Raw genomic sequence first — 16,788 nt, 5'->3', positions numbered from 1 at the left:
ACCATGCTTTTCACTCCCCCCATCTGATATTCGGACTTCTGAAGCCATCTTAAACAAAAGTACGAAAGAAGAAAGATGGTTCATTATTTCCTAGCCAATGTGTGTCAAAATTTTTCAAAAGCAAAATTAATGATTTAAGGGTACTTCGCATATTTTTACGGCATTCGCGCTAGGAAATATAGTTCAAGGCCCCCCACCAAATTCATTCTTAAGTAAATAAGTTAGTAAAATTTCTCAAATTCCAAATTTCAAAGAAATTTAAACTCTTTGCTACATAATACTTTGTTTAAGCATTCTTGTCTCTTAAATAGGCTTTCAACGCGATGCAAATGTAAGGCAATTACAGTTTTTACAATTTACTTCGAAAATTTCCGTGGTTTTGCGGCAGAAAATAATTTCTCCAACGCAACCACTTGCTCTGTCATAAAAATTGTTACTACTTCAAACTTTAATTTTAAGAATAGGAGCGGACATGCTTTTGAGTATGTAGGTACGTTTTCATGGTCAGTTCCAAAAGAGAAAGGGTAGTGACACCCTCGACTCTGACTAACTATAAATACACAATCCAAGAATACTAATTGTATTTCTTAGCCGATTCCCCTCCCCCCTCCCTTCAGAAGCTCTGGATCTGCCAATATTTCAAAGATATAATTTAAGTAAAGATGCACTTTTGCCCCCTCCTCAGGATTCATATAAATTCATACTACTGTGTTTATGCAAATTAATGAAAAAAGAAAAAACTTACCGGAAAGCTCTATATCCGGGTTGCAGCGGCAGCTAGCAACCTATTAAGATTTATAAGAAAAATGCATTTTTTGCCCCCCTCCCCAGGATTCATATACATTCGTACTGCTGTATTTATGTAAATCAATGAAAAAAGAAAAGCTTACCGGAAAGCTCTACGTCACTCTGAAAGATAGACTAGCAGTTTCTCCTGAAAAAGATTTTAAAGCATTTACGGCAGAGTTGCTAATGCTGCAGTTGCGTCTTACGATTTGAAGCATGTTGTATCCAAAAACGACTGAATCCAGCTTTCCTCACTGGACTTTACCATAACCTCGACTTCAGCAGTACGAAGGCGAGTTGGAGTTGACTCTCTTGCGGTTTGTGCACCATTACTTAATGTATCCTATAGTAATGAGGTCAAAGATTTGGACCAGAGAACGATCCACATGTGACAACCTTTCAAATATTGAAGGATCCAGATAAGCTGCATTTTGGAAAAGATTAATTGCAAAATGAAGGCTTGTCACACAGTACTTTTTTTTAATTCTTTAACGGGTGCAGCAATGAGACTATCACCGGCTCTAGTATTACAAAAGAGATCTGGCCCTTCTAAGACTATGTGTGCTCGGCTGTCAATTGGATATGTAAGAAGAACTTACCATTACAGTGTTATTGTGCATGGGAGAAAGTACGGTAATAGCAGCTTCTAGTACAGTCCAGCCATTAGACATAAGCAAGGTGCTCCTAATAGAACCGTTGTAAATGTAATATGTAAAAATTATTTCCAGGATACCTAAGTTTTTTGTAGACATTTCCAAAGTGCTATTCGCACATTCATGTCAAGAGGAATATGAGAACGAAGGCCACTCTCTTTTCGACATCTTGTTAAGTTACCATGCTGGATAGTGGAAACTTTTAGTTTTCTAAATAATTTTCGCAGTTTATTTCAATGCTTGAGCATGGTTAAAGTGTCTTCGGATAGTCTATGCTGCAACATCGTTTTCTGACAGACCCCCGGCTCCCTGCTGTTCTTCTCCATTACTTTCGCCACCCTCTTCCGTAGACACTGCATCATTTTCATCAGTCTTCAACAAAAGTACCTTTACTTCCAGAGTTTTCAGAACAAGGAACAGAATGGCCGTCTGAATAAATTTCACCAGTTGGATCGGCATCTTCGACTTCTCTTCAGGGATGTCATTGGCTAAGTTTTGAGTGGACCAAAATCAAAGAGCGTGCGTAACAGATGAATGAAGACAATTTTCAAAACATGAAGTTCAGGAAAGTGATCATAGCCTAAAGTCACAATGTGGAGCATCTTAACTGTCAGTGAAAACTTCCTGATTGCAGCTTAGATTGCTGGAAGGATGTTAGTAGTTGTATGAGAATGATTAAGCCTCTTGAAATGTGAAACACTCTGGTGCAATCTCTGCTCATTTTTTATCTTCCAGGGTAATAGGCAGTGATACTTATAAAACCTGATCCTTTTGCAGACCAGCAGTCACAAGTCAACCTAGCCTTAGTGGCAGACCTTAAAGCAGCCTTCTGTTTAACTCTTTTTTATGGCAGCAACATTTCTGTGATGATAGATTGTGTCCCAGGATGGTGCTTTCAAGACCCCTGTTGTTTTTTTAAATAAGCTGTTTAATATCTGTCTTATCAAACACAGAAAACTACAATTTTGTCCTTAAACAGGGCTTTGCAGCAGAGCTTCGGTAAAGCAGCTTGTTTTGATATAAGCATGCTGAAGTATTCCACCTTTTGAAACCATTACCTGTCTTTTCTACCTTTAACCATATAATTTTTTTTGGTAGATAAAGCCCATTGAAGAACCCTAAGAGGACATTATTTCATTTTCAGAGCCAAAATAGACGCTCTTTGATATTCATAACATGAAGGCGATAATTTAATGTAATGATTTCTCTGCTTTAGGAATAAATAGTTTCGCTTTCTTGATAGGAAATAACTCCGCATTGTATTTGAAAAAGTTCCCGAATCACGAAATAAATTCGTGACCGTGTTAATTGCTAATTACCATTTGTAAGTAAAAGGTAGAAATATGATGATAATACTGGGAGATTTTAACGCCCAGGTTGGTAGAAATAGGGATAGATGGTATCCCAGCCTAGGTAAATTTGGTGTAGGAAAAGAAAACAGTAATGGATACAGACTTTTGCAGTTTTGTAGGTATAACAATCTAGTTATAATCTATACGGTGTTTGGTCATAAAATAGCTCATAAGTTAACAAGGTATTCACGTGATGGTAAGACAGCAAACCTTATTGATTATGTTATAGTAAACCGAAGACTGGCAGGATCAATACAAGATACTAGGGTATATAGGAGTGCTGTTATTGATGTTAAAAGTAAAGATCACCATCTAGTAGTGTCAAGGGTTGATTTAAAGCTGAAATATCGGAAGGGTAACTACCTCCCGGGAAGTTATGATGTTGATAGACTCCAGCATGAGAGTTTGAGGGAAACTTTTCAGGAACAGTTGAATACTAAACTTAAGAGTGTAAAATTTGATAATGTGGAAGATGGTTGGAATAATTTTAGGAAAATAATTTGTGAAGTTGCTGAAGGTGTATTAGGGAAGAAAGCTAGGACTGCAACTAAGAATATTAGTGAAAAAGCTTTATGTTTAATAGAAAGGAGAAAGGACTTGTACAAGAATTACCTGAGAGATAGATCATATAAAAATAAAAGAAATATAAAGGAAGTGGAGAAAGCACTAAAATATGAACTATGGAGGTGTGAAGGAGACCATGGATAAAATTGTCGAGGATCTGGAAGATGCAGCTAGACGGCATAATAGTAAAATATTGTACTGGCACGTTAACAAATTGAGAGGGAGTAGTCAATCCGGCCATGGCCCAGTTAAAGATAGGAATGGGGTCGCAATTAGCGATAAGGAAAAAACTAAAGAGAGATGGGCCAAACATTTTGAGAATTTGCTTAGCCGAGATAGAGTTGCAGAAAAAGATATACAGGAAAATGAAAAAGTCTGTGATACCTGGGATGTGAAGGAAGATTTGTTTTGTTAGGAGGAGTTAGCAACAGTACTAAAAGGATTAAAAAATAATAAGGCTCCAGGTGCTGATAGTGTGGTAAATGAGTGTCTTAAATATGGTGGCTTTGAAGTTAGAAATAAGTTACTGAAGATTATGAATATGATTTTTCAAAGAGGGGAAGTACCTAACGATTTTGGGAAAACCCTAATTAAGCCACTTTATAAGAAAGGTGATAAAAGTGAGTGTGGTAATTATCGAGGCATTATTCTGATCTTTGTAGGTAGTAAATTACTTAGTAATATGATGCTTTTTAGACTGAGAGATGCCGTAGACAAAGTTTTAAGAGAAGAACAGTGCGGTTTTAGAAAAGGTAGAGGATGTGTCGACCAAATTTTCACTCTTAGGCTAATAATTGAGAAGTGCCTGAGTTTTCAAACACCTTTGGTTCTCAGTTTTGTAGATTATGAGCAAGCGTTCGATTCTGTTGATAGAAGAGCTTTAGTAAAGGTTGTATCCTTGTATGGTATACCAGACAAATATATTAAAGTGATTAGTGTTAAGTACGAGAATAACAGTGCTGCGGTTAAGGTAGGAAATGAGGTTAGCAGCTGGTTTTGTATTAAATCAGGAGTTAAGCAGGGTTGTGTTCTATCCCGCTTTATATGTATTTTTTTGATGGACTTTGTTTTAAAGAGCACAGGAAAGGCAATGAAAGACCACGGAATTAAATGGGGAGGAAAAATTTTCTTTAATTTAGATTATATTGCTGATTTAAGCATTCTAGATGAAAGTGTGAGCAAAATGAATGATTTTTTAGAGGTGTTGCGAGTTCAGGGTGCCAGTATAGGTTTGAAATTTAATGTTAGGAAGACTAAGTTACTAAGGCTAGGAATAAGTGAAGAGGAAAAGGTGACGTTGGGTAATGAAAAGATTGATCAGGTGGACAGCTTCACTTACCTTGGTAGTATTATTAGTAAAGATAGTGGGAGCAGTGGAGATATTAAAAATAGAATAGCCAAGGCTCAGGGTTTTTTTTTCACAGTTAAAAAAAGTCTGGAAGAATCGGAAGATAAGTCTGAAAACCAAGATTAGAATATTAGAAGCTACAGTGATGACAGTGGTCAAATATGGCTCTGAAGCATGGACGCTCTGAAAAGCGGATGAAGATATACTAGATGTTTTCCAGAGAAATTGCTTAAGGATTGTTCTGGGTGCCCGGCTGACGGACTGTATTTCAAACTATAGGATACACGAAAAATGTAGTTCAATACCGCTCTCTAGGCCTATAATGAAAGAAAGGTTGATGTGGCTAGGGAACGTTGTGCGGATGAAGGATGACAGATTGCCGAAGATTGTTCTTTTTGGCCAACCATCTAGGGCTAAACGGAAAGCTGGTCGTCCCCGTCTTGGGTGGGAGGACGTCGTAGGGAGGGATTTGAAGGAAATGGGAACTTCGTGGGCGGGTGTAAAAAGGGAGGCTTTGTGTAGATTGGGGTGGAGGAGGAGCGCGCATAGCTGTGTTGGCCTCAGGCGGCTTTGTGCTGCGGTGACTCGTTAGTTTTTTTGGGGGGGGGGTATGATCTTCGGTTTTCATTCGTGCTTATGTCATGAAAAAGTTAGATAGAATTTTTTATTCGAATTCCAAATTATTCGGAAAGAAGTATTTTCGATAAATGGCTTAAATTTTTTACATACGAAGGGACTGAACAACATATTCATAAACTAAATTCCTCTTATATATTAACTGAGCAGAGGGAAAAAAGGAAAAGAAATATAGATACTAAATAAGTAAGACGAATGTTTAAATTCTCAAAGAACACGGTAAATACTTTCAAGTGGAAAAGGTCCCTTTGTGAATCCCGGCTGGTAAATTAGATTACAGCTGAAATTATTTGAACTCTTCATAGGCAATTATCGAAAAACAGACTTTTTGTTACTTCTCTGTAAAAAAAAAAAACCTAGTCTGTTCTTCAACCCTTGGGTAAACAGGAAATTTATTTTAAATAAAAATTTGCTGAGAAACCATGTCTTCCAGTCTGATCCTAAACAGAAATTAATGAAATACCTGTGTACTACAAAATGTCTTTTTTTGATTGTGTGACGTGAAGCTTGGTGGCTCAAGAAAAATTGAAATCCCTCTAGAATGTAGCTGTAAAACTTCTATAAATTTCTATACCAAGACTTCAAATAATTGTGTTTAAATTTAATAATTTATATGTAAGTTTTAAATAGTCTTCTAAATCAAAGAACATGTACTTCTTGGCATTTATTTTAAAATATATAAAAATAATGAATTGAGTGTCAATTTGGGAGCAACAAGTCCTTTATTGAACCTAAAACGAGATCAAAGCCTTTCAAAAGGATAGAAGCTAATAGTATACGAAAAACCTATTCAGTTCTTTATATATTTTTTATATCTAGTGTATGGTACAGTTACTTATAGATGAAAACACAGCTAGTTGGATGGTATGTAAATATTAAGAGATGAAACAGAAATAAGATGGAATGCAGTTTTGTCTTTAACTTTTTGATAAAAAAACGGTTTTAAACAACGGTCAATTAATGAATTAATCATTATGTCAATTAATTCTGCATCCTTTAGCTAGTTTTAAGCGTTTTGTTGTTTTCAAACTTTTTTTATGTTTTTTTTTTAACTCGAAATACGAATTCGGCCCCTCGGGGCTTGTGATAGCAATTTTTGAAACAAGTACATTATCTCTAACATCTTGATTTTTCGTGCTGTTAGAGAATGGATTTCAATCATAGTTTCCTTGCTGTGGAAAAAACGCACTCGCCGAACGCAAATGAGATGCAAATGTCGATGTCGAAATCACCGAGCAGTAAAGACATAGATATACAAAATTTTCTTTTAGAAAAAGAAAAAAGAAAACAGTCGGTCACCCGTGGTTTATTTTTCTTTCGAATCATAAATATGTGGTTGATTTTTTTCTCATTTTTGTTTTTCGCCTATGCTACTCTGTCCTTTTTATGTTGTTCTATTCTGGTTTTCAGATAAATAAATATGCTCAAAAGACAATATTCATCGAAGTGTGGACACATTAAGTTATCTTCTTAATTCGTATAAAAAGCCGAAAATCATGCTGGTGATTTTGACAAAAAAAAAACTACAAATAAAGACGCAATTTAACGTTTTTTCGAGTTTTAAATGATATCTTATCTATTCTAGTGACTTTTGGACTATTTTTCTAGTTATTCTTTCCTTGGGCTAGCAGCAGTTATGCTAACGAAGTGTTGAATTATATCTTTAAAATTTGCTTTCGTAGGGCATATGAAGCTACTATTCCTTTACATTTGCGTCGATATGTTTCTACCTCCCTTCACGCCTACGCAGTTTGGAAAATGGCTGAAGCATACGAGAAGCAGCGAAAATACCAGGAAGCTGTGGAAGTGATGGAGATTCTTGTTGCTCAAGATGTTTACATACCTTATTATAAAGGAAAAATATTCGATAGGTTAGCTTTGGATTATGGGACGCATCTTAAAAATCTTGATAAGGCAAGTTTTTTTTATTTAATTGTTGAATCAAATAAATAAATTGAAATTCCTTAATAAAATAAACTGAAATCTAAATTGAAATATATTGAAATAAATAAATTGAGTCAAAAGGCTGATCACTACTAAACCTCTGAAAATTTGAAAATGAAAACCTCTAACCTCTAAACCTCTAAAAATTTGAAGTCAAAATACTCTTGGATCAAATTTACTTGGGTGGGTCCTTCTTTCTTCTTTCTAGGATTCAAGGGGCCTCTTGTGCTTGAATTACTTTTTACTTAAATTATTTAAAATTCGGTTATATAGAAATTAATTGAATTATATAGATTTTATTCGGTTAATAGTTCTATATAAATTCGGTTATAAAGAAATTATTCGGTTACAGTAATATATATTACAAATGTTCAATTCTGTTATTGGTCAAATTTCTATTGGCTGTACAAGTATTGGCTAATTTTTCTACACTTAACGAAACATCACTCTCCCTGATGTTTCATCTCATCAGATACACTTTGTGAAATAGTTTTACTTTTCGATGTGATAAGACAATGCTCGCTAAAACAGTTATAAAATTTAGTAAAGTCAAGATTGTGGATTCATCTAAAGAATAATGTTAAGGAGAGATTTTTTTGAAGATTCGAGGTTCTTATTCAATTATTTTTATTAGAATTAATATTTTTGTACGAAAAGGCTTTTCACTAAACTGCTTGATGGAAACATCAGCTCTCAAATAAACTTAGTCAAATGTCTTTCACTGTTTAATATTCGTTTTCATGCTTGTTTTTATAGAATATAGTCCCTGTAGCAGTAAATGTCGCAAATTTGAATGGAAAACTGCAATATATTTTGTTAGCTCAAATAGGAAAAAGCTGAAACCGAAGTTGTTTTAAAACCGAAACGAATGTTTGATATCCCTTTTGATTAAAAGAAAAAAAAAGATGTGGATTGCAGAGAAACAGTATAACCAAAAAAAAGAGAATTGTTTACCTTTTCACAATTGACATGTTATCGTTCTTATTATTTCGTATTAGCCATACCCGCATTAGGAGAAAAGGAATCTTGAAAAAATTTGGGGTAGTTTGTTAAAATAGGAAAAAGATCCAAATATTTGGGCTGGAAAAGCTTTTTCATATACAATACCAAACCCTTCTCTCGGGTAGTTCAGAACAAGGGAGGGGGGAGGCATCATGTCACAAATCTTCTTGACAAGTGGATACTGTAAAAAGAGTGATTGTTTCACCCAACCAAAGGCAATGTTGACCAAGAACCCTTGATACTGGTGCAAATTTGGGACACAATTTTACCGTATAATTTACTTGTTCTTGATCATGAAACTAATAAAGTGTCATTTGTTTGGCAGCATACAAAAAGCAAAACAGCTCACTTATTCCTATTCTTTTGGTGGAAAAACGGACCTAAATGTTCCTCTGCTTGCGCCTGCACCTCTAAAAGAGTCTCAAGTTGTCCAGTTATCTTGAGTTGTAATTAAGAAAAAACAATTTGCGTCTTACAGAATCAATTTTTATTCAAATTAGTTTAATTTACTATTGCAGCTTAAGGAAATTGTTGATGTTGCCTGTAATAGCCGATGGGTCTCTGAATCTCATAAATTCTCTCTTAAGAATCGTCTGTTTCGTTTCACCAAGAAACAGGGTACATCTGTTGAAATGATAAGGGACCCTACCCAGTTAAGACTTACCAAACAAATTGAGCTACAAGGACGGAGACTAGAAAGGTAAGCTAATGCTACAGCATGGATTAATTGACACACAGATGCGACTGTTACTATGCTGCAGTAACTGTATATCAATCAATTTCATTCAAATTTTGAGTATAAATTCAATATCTAGGTACAAAACAGCAACTTTCATTAATGGATCCAAATCCACTTTGTAGATAGCACCTTTTTAATTAGTTTGCAATACAGATATCTACCGTATCCCGTAACCCTTTAGAGAGCTTGCTCCCATACAAGTGCCCTTCTTGCTCTTCCCCCTGTCGATGGCCCTGGTTTATGGAAGCCTAGTTTAAGATATTTAACACATTAGTCGCGACTGCAAAGGTTTACCATCTTGGTGAATGGAGTGGTTCTATCCCACCCAATATGTGTATTATGTAAGAGTAGCTTACGTGGCTTGGACATATCCCTAGGATGGGAAGATTTTTTCTTATTGATGAAAAAAAGGCCTTAGAGTACCATAAACAGCAAATAACGCTGTACTAACCAACCTCCAAGCGATTCTTTTTTCTCTGTCAGCAGAATGCCCTATGGGGTTTTTGTTCCGCTGCTGTTGTCCAATTGTTATGTAATTTTTGTAGGGGAGAGTAAAGAGTTCATACATTAAATGAAAAAAAACAAAAAATGGGGAAAAGAAATAAAACGGGGAAAAGCAGACAGTATGGCACCTTGCTTTCTTTGAAAACTATTCGCAAGGCTCTTTTTTGGATACATTCAATTTTTTTCTTTGCGGGAGATACCAGGGTGCCAAACTGGAGAAGCATATTCGAGATGCAGGCGGACAAATAAAGTATAAATGCTTAAGGAAGGGGAAGGAGGCGCTAAATTTATTTAAGAGCTTAAGGAGGGAGATAGACACATTAGCTCTATGGGTGATATATTTAAAATAGATATCTAGATATCTCACTTTAAATTAGAAGAAATTGTATTCTTGAACAGGTTTAGTAAATGGGTCACAAAGGCTTAAAAGAAAAACTGGAAGATTCAGATAGGACAGGGATAATAAAAACAAGATAAATTTTAACAGTTTTATGGGAAATGGCAAAATCAGAAGGTTCAAACAGTGTCTATCAGGGTGAAAGAGTATTTAACGCTGTATCTCAGATTTCTTAATGCTGTTGAGAGTTTTCTACTTCTTTTTTTGCAGTAGCACCAAGAGACTCATGCAAAACTCTAGCTGATAGAAAATTATATATTATGAAAATATTTTTCTTAGTGGCCCAACATAAATGTCTAATCACGGGATGCTATCTTAATTGCTTGAAAAAAGCAATATTAAAACTGCAAAGCATAAAATATTGGTTGTCACCATAAACGTTTTTACACTAAATTGAGCATAAGTATTTCATATCAAAACTCTAAATGAAATTGAAAATTAAATCACTGTAGAATTTAAGAATGGTTTTTATTAAATACAGATAAATTCAATTGAAGGTATCATGAACTGTAAGATTGTTTAGGCTACTGAAGAAAGCAAATTCCTCTTGTTCACGATGAACCAAAAAATTAAGCTGTAGAATTGACTGGGCACTGCCATCAAATGGGAATTCCATTAAAATTTGTCCAAGTTATTATAAGCTGTAAAGTTACATTAAACATAAAATTCTATTGAAGAATGTAAATATGGGCTTCACGGGCTCTAGTTGCTGGGCTCTACAGAACGTTCAACATGCCGTCATACTCCAGTAGTATGTAAGTATTATATAAGTTTTGTGTTCGAGTTTTTCTGATATTAAAGTGTTCATGGAAACCTCTCATTATGACAAGATGATATTACTTTTATATTACCATTAGAAAAGTCTACATATGTAAAATTAAGCCTAGCAATTGTTAACGTATGTAGCTAGTAATGTATGTCAGTTCTCCAACTCGTTGTAGTTATGGTCTTCAGATGAGACAGAAATAAATTCATCTTCTTGTAAAAACCTTTCCATTTCGTAAAAAGAGATTCGATACATTATATCATGAAAAGTTTGTCGAAGTTTCTAAAAATTACTAATAGATTTTATGGTTTTTGTTAATTTTACTGTAATTTTATTTAGTGAAACTGGAGGGAAGTCTACATTTATCAGATGGAATGAAAACGGTGAACGGACATTCTCGTCTGTCGAAGAATTTGCAATTCAACATTTTAAAGAAAGTGGCTTTTCAGAAGGTAATTTAATAAATGTTCAACTCCCCTTCCTCTCTATCCCTCTATGCTACGTATACTATCTGTCTTTACTGAATCACGCGACAAATTTTCAAAACCTCTAAAAATGTAGCTTCAGCAATGAAGTTGCAGTGTAGCCGCAAACTATCACTGCGAAAACCTTGATAAAAACCTGGATTTTTTTCTTGGGTATTCTTTAGCAGTTTTTTTTTTAAATTTGTTTTGGTTCTTTTGGAATTTGTGTTTTTTTTTTTTTTTTTTTTAACTGGGATTGAAGGCTTCAGAGTATAAGTTCTTTTTTGGGGTTCGCTCTTATTGAATTTGCATGTGAGGCTGCCTAATTGTCCTGCGATCCAACACTTTAAAAAACTGTTTTTTCTGAAGATAATGTAATAATTGTTCAATCAACTCCCCTCTCTCTAACTCTTCTCTCTTTCTCTCTCTCTCTCTCTCTCTCTCTCCCCCTTTCTCTCTTTCTCTTTACTACATATACTGTCTGTATATACTGATGCATGAAATAAATTTTCAGCTCTGAAAATGTACCCGCAGCCATGAAGTTTCTATATTCAACTAAAAAATAAGTTAGCTTTATTGACATCTTGTAATAGAGTTTTATGTTATATCTCTAAGAATGTACAAAGTGTTACGTTTGAGAGACTCGTACAGATAAAGCTTTATTTTATAATTTATATAGCACGTATTAATCAATCTTGAGACCGGAAATTTATTAGGAAATAATCAATGTTAGAAAATAATCAATGCTTAAGTTATGCTTTTGTTTGGAACGAAACCGTGCAATAAAATAAATAAAGCCGAGTGATCAAAAGGAAATGCTTAAAATTATATATTTTTTTCAATAAGCTCAATTGTAGGGTCGGGATGTCAAAGATACAGTTTGTAGGCCATGAATGGGCACCAGAGCATCTATACATAATCCCTGACATTGACTAATGTCACTTTAATTTCATAGCATCATTAAAACAAATTAAAAGTCAGTACTGACATTCCTGAATGAAGAATGATTCTTCAGCTATTTGAAGTATTTCCGTGAGTTCATTATATAAAATATAATATCTGGTTGTCACCATATAATTTAATAGGCACAGTACTAAGCTAACTTGTCGCTTTTTTGAGAGCCAAGTTTTAGCCCATAAATTTTAGTGAAAATCTTTCTGCGAATTCTTTTATGCTGCGATTATCCATTGAAACAAACCAGATATCCCAATTTGCTCTGTTACCCACAAACATGAAATCAACAAGCCTGTAATGTTGCAGGCATATAATAAAAGAACTTAGCTTTCTTATTTACAAATGTTCTGAGGTTGTCAATACCACAGTTATATGCCCCTGGCATCTAAAGAAATGATCTCCGTCTTTCTTCAAAAGCAGAACCAGCACACTTGCATTTATGTTACGGTGTTACTCGTTTATATCGATAGTGGATTTCGCTGATTCAACATATTGTATTTTCAATTATATTTTTCTTTAGAAAATATTTACTTATTTCATGTTTAATAAAGATTTGAATTAAATTACTGATTATTAAATATGAAAAAATGTTGCAAAGACATTTGCTTGTTTGTTATTTTTATTGTCGATTTTTTTTTCTTATTTTGGCTGCTGTAGCTTTTACCACCACTAACATGAATCTTGTACTGTGAATGTCCGAAATCTGGTTTATGTCGACATTCTCCGGTAAATGTCCGAAATTCTCTTTTTTCTTCTTGGATTCAATTAGTTTTGCGAATCAGCTTTTACAGTCTTATGCAAGCTTTGATGGTAAAAGCTAAAAAGGTTAGGCTGCGTTAGGTTAGGTTAAATTAGGTTATAAATCTCAGAAATGGGTTAAAAACCTAATCCAACCTAATCTAACCCAACTTAACCTATCACCATCAAACCTTGCATAAAAGTGAAAAAGTTGACTGGCAACGCTGGCTAAACCCAAGGAGAAAAAAAAAGATATTTCAAACATTCACCAGTGAATTCGACATTCACCAATTTCGGACATTCACGGTAACATTTATATCAAATATTGATAATTTGTTGAGCCTAAAAAGATGTATTCGGATGTATTATGTTTTCCTACAGAAACATTTTCTAACTAAAGTCAATACAGATTCTCTTAAACGGTCACCCATTCATCACTCGTTTGTACGTGAAGCTAAAAAAACGTGCGGTCGAGCCTCTTGGGGCCTTGCAACTTTAGTTCACCTCGCTCAGAAGCCTGAGCTTATTTCTTCTGATCATAATTTACTGGCAATAAAGTGCGGTAATATGGTTTTGCCTTGCAGCTTTAGTTCGCCTCGCTCAGAAGCCTGAGCTTATTTCTTCTGATCATAATTTGCTGGCAATAAAGTGCGGTAATATGGTCTTCATCAATGTCTATATGCCTTGCAATCGTAAGAACATTTCTTCCCTATCTTCCTTCACGGGTGCTTGCCAGCGTCTCAGGATACTTCTGCTAAGAGTGACTAATCAGGGATTAAATTGGATTGTCGCTGGAAATATTAATGCCAATCTTCTATCCCAATCTGAAAGAAGTGACCTGTTTTTTGATGCTTTGCCTAGTGGTTATCAGTTAGTCAATAAGGAAAAAGAATTTACCTACATTGATAACCGTGATGGTGATAAATCAAACTTTGATCATATTATAACTTTAAACGGATCACTTGTGATATCTCCTGTCAGTATTTTGGATGATAAAATTGAGGATGATCACTTGCCTTTAACTTGTGAAATTGAGTCGCCTGCTCTACTGGCTTGTGACTGTTCTTCTAACCATAATAAATGGTTTGATAAGCCAAATTAGAAACGAGTAAGTTTTGAAGTTTATTTGTATGTTCTTTGCTCGTTATTGTCAAACCTGAAAGTGCCTTTTCATCTTTTACAAACCTCTGTAAGGTCACCGACAACTAAGATTGATTTAAATTGCTACTATTACCAGCTCGTGCATTGTTTGAAGTCAGCTGCCTCAGCTTCAGTTCCTGTTGAGCGTGTTAGATTTGGCACCAGAAAACTGGTGTGGAATGTGTGCGCATAAGTGAAAAAAGCTAAACAACGCGCGAAGTTTTGACTTAACCTTTGGATTGCTTGTGATCGGCCCAATTCTGGTGAAATATTTAAAATCAAGCAAAATTCGAAACGTCGGTGATTTTGTTGCTCATTTTACTCGGGTTTTTTCCAAATTTAATCATCTATCCAGTCCATGTTTTCTTCCTTATTGCATAATACTATTCCTCAACTTCTTCAGCAAGCCCGTATATTTTCAATGTCTGGAGGTGTTATATATTGAGCTTTAAAGGAGGTTAAGAAATCAAGTGCTCCTTATATGGGTGGTCTGTGTCACAATCACTTTGCCATTAAGTGTCCATTGTAATAATAATAATAATAATTTTATTATAAGCCAAAAAACAGGCCATACAGAACAGTATTCTTAATTACCCTCCACAAGAAAAATAACATAAATATCAAGTTTCACTCATTCATGTCAGCGCTTCATTTACATATTTACACAACTGCCTGATTGACCTTTTTACAGTCGTTTTCAGGATCCCCGGGAACTCCAAGTTGCCACCCTCAAAATACTTTTCCCTTAATAGAGAAAGTTGCTGGCACTCGTTGAGAATATGGGTGACATCCTCAATACCTAGGTTACATCTGGGGCAAGAGTAATCCGCATTTGCATCTGCATTAATCCGCATTATTGTTAACATGCATTCAGCTTCTATTCCAAATTTGTTTAGCCCAATCGTTAGTTCCAGATAGTTTTCTTTCGGGAATCGTAACATCAGCTTCGAAAAAGGGAAAGGATCCAGGTCAGTGTTCCAGTTATCGACCAATTACAGTGTCCTGCTTCATGAGCAAGCTGTCCGAGTATGCCGTATTGCCTGAAATTTTGACTAAATGTGATTTTTCTGATTATCAATTTTGGTTCAGAGCTGGTTTTGGTTGTTCTCAAGCCCATCATGTACTTGTTTAATTGCTAGTCTCGGCAAAAATGCAAAAAAGGCCACTTTAGTTTTGCTCGGTCGATATCTCGGGCGCTTATGACAACCTTGCACATTCGCAAGCGCTTCCCCGCTTAGTTAAAGCAGGAGTCAATTCTTCCGTCGTAAAAGTTCTTCAATATTGGTATTTCAATTCGTTGGCTCGGTTAAAATGGATGTCTGATATATCTGAGCCTATCTCAGTAAAGAAGGGAGTCAGGCAAGGTGGTGTGCTGTCTCCATATATTTTCAAAACTGTTCTTGTGGACTGATTGCGAATGCTGTCTCCTACTGTGGTTTAAGAAAATGCTGTTGTTAGTCACATTGCCTATGCTGATGACGCACTGCTAGTTAGTCATACTAGGTCAGGCCTCACAAAGAATCTAAATGTTCTGATTAATTTTTGAGTATGATTGAGTTTTCTGTAAATGCTTCTAAATGTGAGGTTCTGTGTTTTAACATCTCTAACCCTGTTCCTCCTTTACGTGGAGGCACAGTGCTACTCGAGTGTGTCTCAAAGTTGAAATGGCTTGGGATTACTTTTTCTGACACTTTCGACTGCATGGTCGTCTCTGGTTGCTAGTGCTCTGCAGTGTATTCGCATCTCATATGGTAAAATATCGCCTAATAGAGGAAGGTGCAGCCGCCGAGGCTTATGTAAGCTTTACCATAGTTTTTGTTCTCCTACATTTCTTTTTCTTTCCGGTTTTCAGCCTCTATTGCGGAAAAAAGACCGTTTTCAGCTAAGGAAAGGCTATTTTAAATATTGTAAATTCCTGCTATGTTTACCAAGATGGTACATAAATCACAAGGTCATTTCTCATTTGGACTTATCGACCCTCTAGTGCTGCTTGACAACATCGCATAAGGATCTGAGGACCAATACTCCAAAGAAGCTATGTACTAGTAATCCTCCCACTTATCTTTTTCCAGATCAGTCATTCAGTGGATAGTCTTACGTTATTTATATTGTGCTTTTCCTTCTTATTTCCTTGTGAACAATATTATTTTTTTTATTTTTTTTTTACTCTGCATTTATTTTATATTGTGGGTCACAAATAAACTTACCTACTTACTTACTTATATCTCAATTAAATTGCTATATTTTAGCAACTGTAGCTTAATGCCATATAAATTTGTTAGAAAAATTTAAATTCAATTCAGAGCTTTTCTAAGTAAAATAAGCTTGTAACACTTACTAATGCAATAGTTTGGCTCTTTTACTAAAACCCTTGTAACTATATGTAACGCTTGAGTATATGCTCAGATACCTGGTAGCTTGCATCAAAAACATGTCTTTGTCACAAATATGGCCGTAGCTTCGAACTCTGAAATGCAAGATCTGCTTTAACGTGGAAGATATGAAGTTGAAAGAATTGTTCCCATCAATCTTTTGTTTGATATATTCGGTAATGATTTTCTTCAAATTTGTATTTAGGTCTTTTGCTTGGCTTTCTTGTTACAAGCGTGGATTATGACCTGCTGATGTCTATCATAGGCAGCGCAGCACCGCTGCCTAAGTAAAGAACGATGTTGGCACATTTTATTATTCATTTATTTATTCCATACCAGGGCACTTCGTATCGAAGGAGTTATCGTAGAAACTTGGAAAAGGGCTCATTTGATTGGAAATTTGAACGGCTAGTGCCCTTTTTAATAGTC

General features: G+C 35.2%; 1 protein-coding gene across 1 annotated transcript in view; it reads left to right on the top strand.

The window, feature by feature from the left end:
* LOC148939413 (fanconi-associated nuclease 1-like) overlaps positions 1-16,788 on the top strand; it is a 70,113-nt gene that overhangs the window by 16,059 nt on the left and 37,266 nt on the right. Inside the window, exons 5-7 of the mRNA XM_089106570.1 lie at positions 7,022-7,253; positions 8,804-8,985; positions 11,031-11,143. Of these exons, the coding sequence (XP_088962696.1) occupies positions 7,022-7,253; positions 8,804-8,985; positions 11,031-11,143 (527 nt within the window). The remainder of the gene's footprint in view (positions 1-7,021; positions 7,254-8,803; positions 8,986-11,030; positions 11,144-16,788) is intronic.

Source organism: Artemia sp. Qi Xiang Cuo, chromosome 21 (assembly GCF_049724085.1).
Source record: "Artemia sp. Qi Xiang Cuo chromosome 21, ASM4972408v1, whole genome shotgun sequence".
NCBI classification, from domain to species: Eukaryota; Metazoa; Arthropoda; class Branchiopoda; order Anostraca; family Artemiidae; genus Artemia; species Artemia sp. Qi Xiang Cuo.
The sequence above is the reverse complement of the archived record's forward strand: the minus strand, read 5'-3'. Positions and strand labels throughout refer to the sequence as shown.